The 16,318-nt window shown below is 43.5% G+C and overlaps 1 protein-coding gene across 1 annotated transcript in view; it reads left to right on the forward strand.

Annotated features, from left to right (window-relative positions):
• ptprz1b (protein tyrosine phosphatase receptor type Z1b) overlaps window positions 1-672 on the forward strand; it is a gene marked incomplete at both ends in the record, with an annotated part of 165,234 nt that extends 164,562 nt beyond the window's left edge. The window contains one exon of the mRNA XM_083660693.1: window positions 532-672. Coding sequence (XP_083516819.1) covers window positions 532-672 — 141 coding nt within the window. The remainder of the gene's footprint in view (window positions 1-531) is intronic.
• Window positions 673-16,318: the final 15,646 nt, after the last annotated feature.

Raw genomic sequence — 16,318 nt, forward strand, 5'->3', positions numbered from 1 at the left:
CGATCATGTTGGTCACGGGTTTGACTACCGCGGTTTCGATGTCCGCTGCTCAGAGCAGCCTGCTCTGCAGCAAGTCGATCAGCTCTGCAGCGCGGCGAGGGGGCATTTCAATGGCGTTTCTCCTCTGCAACAAGGAAGCGCGTTTCTCCTCCTTTCCACCTTCTTCCTAATTTCAAACAACAGCTGCGGTATGTGTTTGATAACGTGCTGTCGGCTTGACTTTGAGGTTAGGGACCCGAAACTATGTCACAGGCTGGGTAAGTGTTTCAACTATGCGCTGCACTCATAAAAACAAAAACACGTCAAACACGTCTTTGGCGTGGATGAGTTAAGCCGGCAGAGTGTTTTACTGAGGTCATCAATCAAGTGAGAAGTAGGCTCATTTTCCTATCGGACATCTACAATCACACTTCTTTTGCAACCAGTGAAATCGCCCCCTGTTGGCCATTAGAAAGAATTCAGGTGTAAGGTGGTGCGTGTTGGCTTCATTTTTCAGCTGCTTGCTAAAAGCTGTTGTGTCGCCCCCTGCAGGAGCAGTACCAGTACCTGTACCGCGCGGTGCTGAGTCTGCTGAGCAGCCAGGAGGACCAGAGGGAGCTGCAGTCTGCAGAGACCAACGGCTCTGTGCTGGAACACACACACCAAGCCGAGAGCCTGGAGTCTCTCATGTAGACACACACACACACACACACACACACACACACACACACACACACACACACACACACAGGTATAGATTCACCGATGCGGTGAAAAGTACAAAAGTTCTTTCTTTAATGGACGACTCAGAGTTTTTGGGAGTTTGTCCCGTTGGTCTCATCACCCAGATCCACAGCAAACTCATCTCTGTGTCTCTGCTAGTTAGCTAGTTAGCTAGTTAGCACGCTCAAAACAGCTTATCCACTGTTTTACAGCCAAAACAGTAGCAACGGGGTAGGCTACGGCCAGGCTATGACAAATGCTGCATTCAGGTGCTCTTCGGATTGTCCCATTTCCAGAGTTGGGAATTGGTCCTTCCTCGATGTGTTCATGTGCTCCTTGTACCCCCCTTATATTTTTTGCCTGTTGCACTCCCTGGTCCAGGGATACGGGGGCGGGGGCAAACACAATAGAAGCTACAAATTTGATGTCTTGACTCGAGCTGAGAGGTGTAAGATCAGAAAAATAATTATTTTTGGGGAAAGTAGCTGGGAGTCAAAAAAAAAATGTTGTTTTTTTGCAAAATTAACATTGAAATCAATGGGAAAAATATGCAATGGATTTTGAAGGCTTGTAACTCCACCAAATGTTCAACCAACTCCAAGGTTAGATATTAAGGTCAAATTTAAAGGTATTTGTTCCAGGATGCCCGCTGAAAAAAATAAAATTAATTAATTTTGTAAAAATTTCCTGGAGGTCTCAAAAAAGTGGTTTTAATGGTTTTAATACACCGGCTGCTGGACCTTAGGGGGAACAACGTGAGGATAGCACTTTCTGGGTGCCAGGAGGACTTTTTTAGGGTGGCGGAAGGGTGAATTACCATAATAAACCAAAAAAAATGATGGGGAAAATTTCAGGCCTGAATTCCCAAGACTTAACAGAAGAGAGAAAAAAAAAACACAAAACACCCCTTAACACATTCACTGCCAGCCGTTTTTCAATACTGTAGTTAGCTTCTGCCAAGGTTTTTTTTTGAGGATTCTGGCTCATCTTTCAAGAGCCGAGGATTCTTTTCTGTTAGGATTTTGTGAACACACAATATCTCAAAAGAACTAATAGAATGTGTGCTTTCTCTGTCTAAAAGAGTTAGTTTGTAGAGTTAGTAGTTATGTAAGCATTAGCAGTTGAATACAGCATGGTTTCAGCGTCTGAAAATTTATTCTGAGATAAATGGCTTTTTGTGAAATTCGATAGAACAGTCACTTTAACCATTCATTTTTGGCATCAGTAAGACGTCAGACATCTAAACAATAGTTTTGAACAGTAATTTCCTCCATAACAGCAGGAAACACCCCTCTCCTTCAAACTCCTCCCTCCGTGTGTGTCTTCTTGGCTGCAGCGGGCGTGTCACAAGCTCGTTTCTGCTGCTGTAACCTCGCGTCACCAGGCTCACGCTTTGCTGCTGCTCCTGTCTGCTGGCGGCCGCTGGGCAAGTCTGGATGGTCTCGCTCGTTTCTTGCGGTTTCAGTTGAGAGCTTTGATGAAGCTTTTGCGATTCTGGTCTTATTTATGCTGCGTGTTTCAAAGTGTGTTCCACCCGTAATCTATTATGCAAATTTGCAATCCCTCACCGCCAGCAATCAGCGCGAAAGTGAAAGCGTTTTCGCCAATCCATTCTACAGTATGAGAATGGTTTCATCGCGCGTTCCCCTCCAGTTTTGGCTCTGCTTTTTCTAGTTTGGAGGGCACTGTCGCCACTTAGTGGGTCGGTGGAATGGGTTGTACACGTTGGGTGGCTCCAATAATTTTATAGGAGACGTGGGAGGCGTTGATCCACGTCCCACCGTCAAATTTTTTTTTTTTTTTTTTTAACACCTTAACTGCCAGCGACGAGTGTCGATTTTTTTTTTTTGACGGTAGGTTGTGCATCTAAGCCTTTTACATCTCTTATATAGGTATTGGACGTGTACAACGTGTACAACCCATTCCACCGACCCACTAAGTGGCGACAAGGAAGGAGGAAGGCAAGCAAAAAGCAGTGTGACTGAAGCCATTCTCATGAAGGTGGATTGGCGAAGGCGCTTTCATTTTCGCGCTGATTGCTGGCGGTGCGGGATTGCAGATTTGCATAGTGGATTGCGGGTGGGACACACTTTGAAACACGCAGCATAATATGACCAGAATCGCAAAAGCTTCATCAAAGCCCTCAACCAAAACTCCAAGACGCGAGCGAGTCCAACCAGACTTCCTCAAAGAGCGGCCGCACAGACAGGCACACACCCGCACAGCAGCAGCAAAGCAATGGTGACAAGCGGGGACTGCCCCCTAGTCCGACACCAAATTGGAAACAAAACCCATTCTGCGTTGATCAATCCCTTTTACGTCTCCTATACAATTATTGGAGGTATTGAATGTGTATAATCTATTTTACCGACCCACTAAGTGTTGACAGTGCTCCCCCAGACGAGCGAGATCAAAGAAAAAGGGAGCAAGCCATTCAAGGAAATGGCGAGGCGATTTTACAGTATTACATTCTCATGAAAATGGTTGGGGGAAAACGCTCTCGTTTTCGCGCTGATTGCTGGCGATGCGGGATTGCAAATTTACATAATACATTACAGGTGGAACACACTTTGAAACACGCAGCATAAATATGACCAGAATCGCAAAAGCTTCTCTCAACCAAAACTCCCAAGAAGCGAGCGAGTCCATGCCGACTTCCTCAAACAGCAGCCGTGTGCAGACAGGCACAGGACAGCAGCAAAAGCACTGAGACTGTGACGGCCGCTGCAGCCAAGAAGAGGGAGGAGTTGAAGCAACTCTGCCTCTCGCTCTCTCCCTCTCTCTCTCTCTCTCGCTCTCTCTCTCTCTCTCCCTCCCTCCCTCTCTCTCTCTCTCTCTCTCTCTCCCTCTCCCCCTCTCACTAGGATTAAACCTAGTGCGTCTCCCTCCCGAGAGGGAGGGAGAGAGAGAGAGAGGGAGAGAGAGAGAGAGGGAGGGAGAGCGAGAGGGAGGGAGAGAGAGAGAGAGAGAGAGAGAGAGGGAGGGAGAGCGAGGGGAAGGGAGAGAGAGAGAGAGAGAGAGAGAGAGCGAGAGGGGGAGGGAGAGAGAGAGAGAGAGAGAGCCAAAAATGAATGGTTAAAGTGACAGTTCTATCGAATTTCACAAAAAGCCGTTTATCTCTGAATATTTTTTCTGACGCTAAAACCATGCTGTATTCAACTGCTAATGCTTACATAACTACTAACTCTACAAACTAACTCTTTTAGACAGAGAAAGTACACATTCTATTAGTACTTTTGAGATATTGTATGTTCACAAACTCCAAGCAGAAAATAATCCTTGGCTCTTGTAAAATGAGCCACAATCCTCAAAAAACGGCTTGGCAGAAGCTACCTACAGCAAGAAAAAAACGGCTGGCAGTCAATGTGTTAAGACGAGATATCTCGTCATTGGCAGTCAACCGTTGGATTTTGTAAGACGAGATATCTCGTCATTGGCAGTGAACGTGTTAAGATCCAGCTGCTGGACCAGGGGGAAGTGGATGTGTTGTATTTGATTGCTCAGAGCGTTTAAACATGTTGAAGCTGTTTACAGAGTTAGCGTGACAACAAGGAGCAAAGCAAACAAGTCGCAAACTCATTTTTCCGACATCACATGAATGCAGCGCACATACTCTCACTGCTGTGAGGGGGAAACAACAGTTCAGTTAAAATCAACTAACCACCAGGCTTAGAACTGCGACAAGTTCTCATTTTCTCACCTTTAGGATAATGCTAGTCGCTAACGTATGCTAAAGCATTAGCATGAGCACCAGACAGAACTAGGTACTTTACAGAGATGATTTTGGTGTCAATCCTCTCGTCACACATAGGTAAGAAGACCAATGAGACAAACTCCCTAAGTGTAGTGGTCCTTTAAGGGGGAAAGCATCAAAACTGTGTAGTGGTCCTTTAAGGGGGAAAGCATCAAAACTGTGTAGTGGTCCTTTAAGGGGGGAAAGGCTAGCATCAAAACTGTGCAGTGGTCCTTTAAGGGGGGAACTGTGTAGTGGTCCTTTAAGGGGGAAAGCATCAAAACTGTGTAGTGGTCCTTTAAGGGAGGAAAGGCTAGCATCAAAACTGTGTAGTGGTCCTTTAAAGCAGCTACGAGCAACTTTTTCGATTGTTATTAAACAGTATAAATTTAATATCAATGCATCACATCTTACCTCTAATAGTCGACGAGACCAAAGCCGTGTGTATCTGAGATTGCTCCCTTAGGTGATTATTAAGTCTATAGTCTGCCTAAACTCGCGCCAACAGGGGGCTCTCTAGAGCGACCGGACCGGGTAACCCGGAAGTGAAACAAGGAAGTGAAACAAGGAAGTGAAACGCAGCTGCCTTCCAACGCCGTTTGCGCTGCCTAGCAACATAACATAAACAATGTGAACGCCACGCATACTCGCGGGAACATCTCTCGTTATATTCTAACAGGTTTTTTGGAAGTTATTTTGTGGTTATGGCCGAAGTGGCTGCTGCAAACCGTTTCATTTCACTTCCTGATCTGCCCTGGCTACAGACACACTAACACTGGCCGATTCACTCGGGGTTCAAGCGAGACTACTCTGCGTTGCTCTCGTCGACTATTAGAGGTAAGATGTGATGCATTGATATTAAATTTATACTGTTTAATAACAATCGAAAAAGTTGCTCGTAGCTGCTTTAAGGGGGGAACTGTGTAGTGGTCCTTTAAGGGGGAAAGCATCAAAACTGTGTAGTGGTCCTTTAAGGGGGGAAAGGCTAGCATCAAAACTGTGTAGTGGTCCTTTAAGGGGGGAAACATCAAAACTGTGTAGTGGTCCTTTAAGGGGGGAAAGCATCAAAATTGTGTAGTGGTCATTTAAGGGGGGGAAGCATCAAAACTGTGTAGTGGTCCTTTAAGGGGGAAACTGTGTAGTGGTCCTTTAAGGGGCGAAGCATCAACACTGTGTAGTGGTCCTTTAAGGGGGAAACTGTGTAGTGGTCCTTTAAGGGGGAAGCATCAACACTGTGTAGTGGTCCTTTAAGGGGGAAACTGTGTAGTGGTCCTTTACGTGGGGAAGCATCAACACTGTGTAGTGGTCCTTTAAGGGGGGAACTGTGTAGTGGTCCTTTAAGGGGGGAAGCATCAAAACTGTGTAGTGGTCCTTTAACTCATTGAGTGCCATGGACGAACATGTTCGTCATTTCAAATAGTAACGTAGAGTGCCAAGGACGGACATGTTCGTCAATTGCGTTTTTTGACGGGGGGGGTGTCGATCTAAGCCTCTTACATCGCCTCTTACAATATGAGAGCTATTGGATGTGTCTAACCTATTTTACAGAGCCCTTAGGTGGCGACAGTGCTCTCCACATAACAGAAAGGCAAGGAAAAAACAAAGAAGTCGTCGTTATGGAAACGGAAATCGCATCGCATCCGTATGCATCGATATGCTGAAGCACGTTACTGCAGCTGTGCCTGCAGCAGCCAATCTGCTCCCACAATTGAGCCACTCCGTGTCGGTTGCGACAGCACATCCGCACATCCACACCGTGGAGTTGTTATTATTCTCAACTGGAAGCATCGTTGCCGGTGACAAACACACGCGGAACGCTGTAAAAAAGCTGAATGTTGCGCACCCTTCACTGTGCGCACAGCAAACTCAGCAGAGAGCCACCACAGACAGGAGGAGGAGTGTGCAGTTGAGGCGAGGCGGGGCGGGCGGGGGGGGGGGGGGGGGGGCACGCAGAGCAGCACGCAACACCCAGACAGACCCAGGCAGCAGGACAGGATTGACAAACGCAAGCCAGAATATCCGATGCCCACCAGCAGCAAATCAAGACCAGCAAGAAGCTGCAACCAGCAGCGCACGCAGGGGCCAGCGCTGCTGGTTGTAGCTAAAAATATTATTCTGCCAAACAAAATTCCCTGGCCTTCACTGTTTTATTGAAGGAAATTATTTTTGAGGTGTGACTACATTAGAAAAGATTAGCTTCAGAGTCAGTGATGTGCTTGAAATGTTTAATTTCACAAAAGGCCAATTATCTCAGCTTCTAGAAAAAAATTGCTGTTTTTGGATGAATCAAGCTATCTTCTCCGGCTCATAACTAAAGAACGGAAAATGGGATCAATAAACTTTTTTTTGCAGATGATAGAATAGAGTCTCATCGTTCTTTGTGCGTGTTCAGTGTTTACATAGTAATATCACACAATATTCTGTGGGCCTCGAGAAATCACTGAAAACGCTCTGAAACTCTGGCACTGGGAGCGTCCGTTCTCCAAAAGTGGCTGGCACTCAATGAGTTAAGGGGGAAACTGTGTAGTGGTCCTTTAAGGGGGGAAGCATCAAAACTGTGTAGTGGTCCTTTAAGAGGGGAAAGCATCAAACTGTGTAGTGGTCCTTTAAGGGGAGGAAAGCATCAAAACTGTGTAGTGGTCCTTTAAGGGGGAAACTGTGTAGTGGTCCTTTAAGGGGAGGAAAGCATCAAAACTGTGTAGTGGTCCTTTAAGGGGGAAACTGTGTAGTGGTCCTTTAAGGGGGGAAATGATCAAAACTGTGTAGTGGTCCTTTAAGGGGGGAAAGCATCAAAACTGTGTAGTGGTCCTTTAAGGGGAGGAAAGCATCAAAACTGTGTAGTGGTCCTTTAAGGGGGAAACTGTGTAGTGGTCCTTTAAGGGGGGAAATGATCAAAACTGTGTAGTGGTCCTTTAAGGGGGAAACTGTGTAGTGGTCCTTTAAGGGGGGAAATGATCAAAACTGTGTAGTGGTCCTTTAAGGGGGGAAGTGGTCCTTTAAGGGGGGAAGCATCAAAACGGTGTAGTCATCCTTTAAGGGGGAAACTGTGTAGTGGTCCTTTAAGGGGGGGAAGCATCAACACTGTGTAGTGGTCCTTTAAGGGGGGGAATTATCAAAACTGTGTAGTGGTCCTTTAAGGGGGGAAACTGTATAGTGGTCCTTTAAGGGGGGAAACTGTGTAGTGGTCCTTTAAGGGGGGAAACTGTGTAGTGGTCCTTTAAGGGGGAAAGCATCATTGCCTTTCCAACACAAACCCACAGACTTTCCAACTTGTAGCTGTTGCTGGAGAGCATGGAGCCGGAGCAGCAGACCTCAGACAGACAAGGGTTTAAGTTAAGAACTAAACCGTTCACCAAAGTAACACCCTCTTCCGGGTTAGGCGTACAAACCAAGGGATTTTCCAGCAGTCATCTTTCCATAGACATATATACATTATATATAAAAGGGAGCATGTGGGCAATGTTTGTTCTTGGTTAAAATTTTTGCCCAACTGATGATGTCATAGGAGGCATTGTGACATCACTGATGATGTCATCAGTGATGTCATAAGACTCACTGATATTGTCATCAGTGATGTCATAAGGCTGATGATGTCATCAGTGATGTCATAAGAGCCAAAATCATCTTATGACATCACTGATGATGTCATGGGCACTGATGGAAACTTAAAGTCCCTGGAAACCAGAAATATTTCTTTATTATTTAGCATTTTGAGTTCATCACATCACAGGACCCTATGTTAATAAGCCACCAGCCAAATTTGAACGATGATGAACGTCGCAAAGTATATAAATTTAGGTTTGACAGTCGTGGCAAAACTCATGAGAATCAATTATTTTTTAGAGTGTATTTTCTCCCGCGGACTGTGTGGGCGTGTCCCGTCTGCAGCAGGTTTTCCGAGAGAGAGAGAGCGCGAGACAGAGGGGGGGAGGGAAACGCAGAAAGAGATCGAGTGCATGTGTCGAACACACACACACACACACACACACACACACACACACACACACACACACTCGGGACTAGTGAGAGAGAGAGCACAGAGAGACACACAGGCTGGTGACGCGAGGTTACTCTCTCGTGTGTGTGTGTGTGTGAGAGAGAGTAACCTCGCGTCACCAGCCTGTGTGTCTCTCTGTGCTCTCTCTCTCACTAGTCCCGAGAGAGATAGAGATAGAGAGAGAGAGAGAGAGAGAGAGAAGCATAGTGCTTGGCACGACGGCACATAGAGTGGGAGGGAGACGGACAGCGAGGGAGCGCTGTCACTGGGGGCAAAGAACGGACAAAAGGAGGGTGGGTGCGGATTGCGTGCGTGTACAAAGGTTATATAGAGCTTATGACGTCATAAGCTCCTGCATTTTAGCACCTCGTGCACTGCTCTCTTCAATGAGGAAGTACCTTGTACAATCTTGTAGAAAAGTGTCGATTTTAAGGCTTTGGGTTGAAAGTAATGTATAATAATTTCTGAGGGACACAATTACTAACATAAGACCCTAAATAACATAGTTAGAACGTTTTTGTGGATTTTGGTTTCCAGGGACTTTAAGGGGCACACACATACACACACATGTGACATACATACATCTTATGACATACACACACCCGCGCGCGCCAATAGAGCAGGCAAGGTCACGCAGCAGCTGAGCTGCGGGCGAGGCCACGCAGCGGCTGAGCTGCGGGCGAGGCCACGCAGCGGCTGAGCTGAGTATGCAAGCAGTGCCAGCTCGGCGAGCTACAGGGCGGGCGAGGCCATGCGGCAGCTGAGCTAGCGAGCGAGCGCGCACGCAGCGGGCAAGATGCCTAGTTTCATAAAATGCTTATGAAAATAGTTTTACTTCGTCAAACCAAGCCTTTAGAGCTGGATTAGCTAAACTACATCACGATACATGACTGAACAGGGCATCAGTCAACGTCACATAATGTGTTTTCTTTAATCTGGTGGAAGCATTTTTTAATCAAAGATGAAACAACACAGATATGACGGTTTATAGAGACTTACCCTGCGTGCCGCATTCACTTCAATAGAACTGGACACAAAGTCTGGCACCGATGCAAAATGTGAACGCTGTGACATGAGCGATGTCTTCTCCCTCTTATTAAGGATCCTTGACCTGATGCAGGAAATGACGTTTTCTAACAGAAAAATGTTTTATGCGCTGCAGATTTTGGGGCCTTATAACTAAAATCTCTGTCAATTTGACGATGATGTAAGGCCTTATTATTGACAACACGAAAGATGCAATGATTTGTTTAATACTAATAAGAGTAATAGTGTGACACTTTATTGCTGGATTATTAGCTGTGTTAAAGTCTGTCCATCTTGCTGCAGCTGGCTCCAGGCTCTCTGCTGCTCTGTGCCTTTTCTAATTCATGTCGTACTTTTAAAACCTGTTTTGATACAGCGGCTCTGTGACTAATATGCCAAAATAATGATCTGTATTTTCTTAAAGGTAAACTCTGCCTCTGTGCTCGCTCGTCTCTGGGTCTGTCATCTGAAAGAAAAGTGTTTTTCAGTTTGGGATTTACTGGGAATGAACTGCGTCATGTCTTTTACTGTCATCAGGGTTTACTTTGCTCTTAAAGGAACAGTTCACCCAAAAATGAAAATCATTCAGTCATTATCTACTCACCCCCATGCTGATGGAAGGGCGGGTGACATTTCACAACAACAAAAATGATCTCCTATTGAAATGGATGGTGACCAACTTTCAAATGTAAAACAAAAACAAACAGCAAATGCTTCCATACTGCTCACCTGGCCTAATCCAAGTCCCCACAAGCCCTGAGATGCCAAGTTTACTTGAAAAGCCATAATTTACACCCTGTTTTTAGCTGAAATCTTTACTATAGTAACTGCACATCACGTTGTTGCTGCACCTGGCTACAGTTCAGCTAAAAACAAGATGTAAATGGTGTCTTTTCAAGTCAAGGCTTTTTTTTTTATTTTAACGTTTGAAAGATATTGGATTATTGGAGTCCATGTAAATGTGATACGGTAACTTTGGGTTCATATTAGTATCAGATGGTTGCATCCTAGAACAGATGTGAAGCGTCATCCAAACTAAATGAATTCAGAAAGGAATGTGTCGTGCAGCGTGAACACAGGTTTGTGTGACACTCGGCTCGTTTCAGCTGTGACATCACATCACTGGATTCACCTCAGCATTACTGAGTGTTTGCTTCAGCCTGCATCCATTGCTCTTGAGTGTTTGCTTCAGCCTGCCCTGCCTGCTGGATGGCTCACACATTTTTTTAGGGAGTCCAAATGGTTCCCAGACGCGATCAGTAAACCTCAGAGTCCTTTGCTTTCACTCGATGTTGCAGCTTCTGTCTGTCTGTACCTGTTTTGCGTCCCTCCCTTCATACTGCCTCTGTTTGACTCATCTGGGGATGCAAAATGGCACAAATCACAGCGACCCACCGCGCCTGAATAATCAGACGTTTAACTGTAATACGTCTTGAGGAGGGAGTGAGACGTCTTAAAGTGGAGGAATTGCTTGTTAACTCTTTCTATTCTCTCTTCTAACTCTTTTTATGTAAATATCCCAGAATACATCGAAAGGCCAAATTATGTTTATACCTCTATATATTTTCTATTTTACTATAAAAAGTGGTTTTCTAGTCATTTACAAATATATAACTGTGTGGATTCAATTTGATAATTTTAGCTGGAAATATTGGTCCTGTTTAGTTACAATGGAATGTTTTCTCTTTTGTATCTTTAATGTCTAAACCTTTTTTCTCCAGCCATGACTTGGCTCAGTATGTATATAGAGACAGGTTGAAGGAACAAGATTAAAGATTTGGTTCAAACCTCATTTCTTGTCTTATTTGTTGTCACTTTTCCTATTTAGTCTACTGGAAACCCCTATATGGCCGATATCAGTGGTTCCAAAACTGGGGTACAGGGGGTACTTGAGAGAAGGGTACAGGGGGTACTTGAGAGAAGGGTACAGGGGGTACTTGAGAGAATGGTACAGGGGGTACTTGAGAGAAGGGTACATGGGGTACTTGAGAGAATGGTACAGGGGGTACTTGAGAGAAGGGTACAGGGGGTACTTGAGAGAAGGGTACAGGGGGTACTTGAGAGAAGGGTACAGGGGGTACTTGAGAGAAGGGTACAGGGGGTACTTGAGAGAAGGGTACAGGGGGTACTTGAGAGAAACTGGGGTACAGGGGGTACTTGAGAGAAACTGGGGTACAGGGGGTAGGCTACTTGAGAGAAAGGGGGAAATGGAAAAATGTCAGAATAAATCATGAAAATAAATCAAATGTTGAAATAAATCCACTCAGGAGGCACTAATTGGAACTCTTCACTCCATTTCTTTGTAATGATATATTCTTCAAATGGTGGGTTATCATTCATTCATTGCATCACATGCTAGTTTTCTCTTGCAGTTTTCTAAGAAAAAAGTAGTTGAGTAAAGGAGGTACTTGGATTCAGAAATCAGGGAAAGGGGGTATTGAAGCCAAAGAGAACCACTGGCCTATATGAAACCCAGTAATGTTGTTTCCTATAAACTTATGATTAAAAAGAGTAGATGAGATTAAGCTTGCTTGCTAAAAGTTGCATGATGCAATTTGAGTAATTAGCATAATGAGGTAATTAATTGCCAAAATATAATATAATTTAGATTCTAGTTAACTTAAAAAGCGTATCTAAGAGTCTAAGTCCATGTTGCGATGTCTATGGCATATCCTCAGCCGCTGGGTCATGGTGGCTCACGGAGGTGTGTGACCATCAGGCTCAGTCCTTCCTGCAGAGACACGGGTTTGAATCCACTGTTTTTGAACACAACACTAAATAATAAATGAAAGTGCTTTCTTCACATTCTGTATCCGTTATTTTCCTTTAATTTGTACATTTTAATTTTCTTCAGGCATTTTATGCTTTATTGATAGACATACAGTATAGTCAGAGAGAGACAGAGGAAGATATGGCACTGGGAGATTGTGAGTAGAACATGCAGCAAATAGCGCAAGTGGGACTCGAACCCGGGTCACTGGGGAAAGTATTGAATGGTTGCACTCAACCCAGTGAGCCACCGGGGCACCTCTTATGCCATTCACTTTAAAGTTATTACTTCATTCAACAGCCAATCAGAAATAAGTCATCCAACAACCTGCTAGAGCTTTGAAGTAGGGGTGGAGCTGAAATCTGAAATTGGTTTTCAGAAAATCACAAATAGTGGCTTTTTACAAATATTTTTAAATGTATTTTGTTTTCTCTGCTGTCTGTATAAATAGCTGCAGGTCTGTCTGTCTGAGTGGCCAGCACAGTGGTTCATGGTCTGGGAGACCATGGGGTTTGTCAACTTAGAAATAGTTAAATAGACTCAGTTATGGCAAGAGATTCATTTCTGGACATCCAAACATAGACTCTTAAGATCACCTTTCTAAATGGACTAAAAGCAAAGATCGCTATTTCCTGGTCGCAGACTAATTTCCAGTCTTTGGTGATTAATTAGCTTATTATGCTAATGACTCAAATTGCCCAACATGCAACTCTTAGCAACCAAGTTGAATTTGCTCAGATGACATTTAAATAATAAAAGGTTCATGTGAAACACCGATGGCCTAACGAAATGTCCGGTAGACTAATTCTCAGAAGGTTGTTTGGCGGTGGAATAGTCAGAATTTTTTTAAATGAAAAAATGTGGATGTTTGTTTCAAGGTGCTTAGACTACCAGGGGGGCGGGGTTTGACTTCAAAAATGTAAAAACCACAGGATGAAACATATGACAGATTCATCATGCTTTTATTTGTACTATACTACATTGCATTGCATTGTGGTGCCATTGTTTCAAGAGGACCTGTACATGATGTGATAGTAAAGAAAAAACAAAAAGTACTCAATAATCAATGCACAACCATGGCAGACCAAGTAAAAAAACAAATATATATATATATATATCTGTATTTCATATCAATGCTATTACGCATTACACTGAGCAGTCATAAGATAATAAAGTGTATATAGTGCATAGAAGATAAATCAAAACTTAATATTTCTTTTGTTGGTGTGAAAAATTTAATTCAACTTCTGAATTGAGTCTGGAGGTTTATTGGCTACACTCCATTCATTGGTTTTGTATGGAAGAAAATAAGATTGCAGCAGATTGTAGTTTTATATTTTAAATAATATTTCTCAGAGGCAGGGCTGCTCTGGAGACAGAAACCATGTGATTGATTGAGTTAAAGTTCAGTAGGCAGCATCAGTATCAGCGCGTAGTGTTTACAGCATGAAGACAGGGGTGTCTGGAATCAGGACAAGCCTAGCGTGCAGCTAAACAGCGTCCTTATTCTGACTCTGGTGAAGACAAATCTAAAGTAAATGATTAAAACGATATGGTTAGAAAGGTAAGACGTTATCCTTGACTTTTACACCATTAAACTAGTTGGGGGGGAAAAACATGATCGTTTATAACAGTAGTTAAAGTAACATCTTAGTAGAATGTTAGCAACAACAAAAAAGTGTCCGGTTCAGGACACAGTTCCGCTGTCTTCACACTGTGTATGTATATTTTGTTATTCAGGTTTGTCAATTAATTAACTTGCGCTCTGAAAAGCAATGCAGTGGTTCTTTCGCTCTGCCCACTGATGTTTAACTCAACCAATCAGATATGTTTTTTCACCTCTGAGAAATATTTAGCTAAAACTAATTTCCTTGATTATACGCTGATCTAGTTTGATAAAACACAACCTGTGTTATCTTCTCATTATGGCACACGGAGATGTTAGATTGTGTTGGTCTGGAGCTGCAGGGATTCAGTGCCTTGCTCAAGGACACTTGAGCAGGGAGGATGCTGACTGCAGTCTGACTCCAGTTCTACTTCACGCTGCTGCCTCTGCTGTAGTGGCATATTCTGTAACATACCCACAGAGGTGGAAAATAACTAATTACATTTACTCTAGTTACTCTAATTGAGTAGCTGTTTTGTGTAGTCTACTTGTACTTTTTTGAGTAGTTTTTAAAATCAGTCATTTTACTTTTACTTAAGTAAATTTTGTTTGAAGTCATGTACTTTGTTAGATTTTATATAGCCTCAGAGTAGAGAGTAAAATACATCCAAAGTTTCCCCCAGTTTTCTGTGAACTGGGCACCAAAAGCAGTCCAATCTATTGACGCTAGTAACTTTCCGTCGGCCAAGGTAAGTACCTATTGGCTGCTCAAAAGGTCACTAGAGGTCACCAGATGACATCATCACAACAGAGGGAGGGGGGCTATGCTGTGTGTGAGAAGCACTATGAGCATCAGACGTCTCTCAAGTAGAGCAAACCAGCATCAGCCGTAAGTAACTTCTACTCTGAGTATGTTTTAAATGAGCTAAATCTTACTTTTAAACCAATAATTTAGTACTTTTACCTGAGTATATATTTTTTTACTCTTTCCACCCCTGCATACCACATGGCACATTTCAATTGACTCAATGACTACATAATTGAAGTAGATTCATTCCATCAGTTTATCTCATTGGAACAGTGTTGTTTTCTAAACAGCCCTCTGATAGGCTGAGAGGCTTGGCAAACAGGCTCCAGTGAGGTTAGAGGTCACAGAAATTCACTGATGTTTTTTTTTTTTTAGTAAACGTCCCCTTGTAGGGCAGAGAACAAAGTCTTGTGCAATACACTAAATACAAATACAGGCATATACTGCATAGTAATACATTTCTTATGATATGATTTTGAGAAAATAGACTTTCTATATGCACCAAACACCCTTGCTACTTTTGCTACAAAGAAGAAGAAAAAAGTCGCTACAGTTTCAAGCCTCTGGTATGACATCACCTGAACTGAAAAATTATCAGAAGCATTTGAAAATAATCATTATTTTTCATATTTCTGTCAAATCACTGGTGGAGATGAAATCCAATGGAAGCTAAAAACCCTGGTGGATGTGCTTCTTAGTTTGATTTAGAAAAATACATTTTCAGTGAGATTTTCTGTTGAAAGGTCAGGACTTCCTCTAAAAAGTAATGCTAAGGTGCTGTGTTACATTTTTAAACATCAATATATTACACACACTCCACCTTTAATATATCCTGGTAAACCAGCCCGTCACGTGAACTCACATTTCATTTGGTTCTGCATGACGGTCTGGCCCTTAAGCCTGGGAGGGTTTAGCAGAAGCGGAAGAGCGGAAGAGCCAATCAGCGACTGCGCTGTGATTGACAGCGCAAGTTGGCCAATCAGGAACGCTACTAGCACTGCACCAACAAAACAATAATGGTCGCCTCCTTGCCTGATCGTCTCGAGGAGTAATGTCAGCGTTTGTCTAGTTTAAACAGCCATAAAGTGCAGTTATTGCAGAAATAGACTCAATAACAACAATTAAACAAGTACAGGAGTATCGCCGCAACTGCAGAGTTTCTCGGCGGAAAACATGTTTTTGCCGTTCTCCCGAGTGGATTTGGGTTTGACTGGATCCGACGCTGATTGGCTGAAGGAGTTGTCTGTCAAGGCAACTACGCCCGCCCATGCTCCCGCCCCTGCTAAGGACTGGCTGAAGAGTTGGGACCAGACCGTCACACGCAGAACCAAATGAAATGTGAGTTCACGTGACGGGCTGGTTTACCAGGCTACCTTTAATAAGCCAGAGGAAGGAACATCTTCAGAGAGGCTCAAAAAGGTTGTGCTCCTGCTTCACTTTACTGCAGTGAGCTTCACTTTACTGCAGCCTGCTTCACTTTACTGCAGCCTGCTTCACTTTACTGCAGTGAGCTTTGAGGGAATCCTTGTAATAACTGAATAAAATGCTTACTTTGGGAGATTAAGGAAAGTCCGTCATTAAAAATATAGAATAAAATATATATAATATTCAAGCAGTTAGTAAATTAGGCGTAGTCCTCTTTTCTTAAGGAATTGTGTGTGTGTGTGTGTGTGTGT

The sequence above is a fragment of the Poromitra crassiceps genome (genome assembly GCF_964638095.1).
Source record: "Poromitra crassiceps genome assembly, chromosome: 2".
Classification (NCBI taxonomy): Eukaryota; Metazoa; Chordata; class Actinopteri; order Beryciformes; family Melamphaidae; genus Poromitra; species Poromitra crassiceps.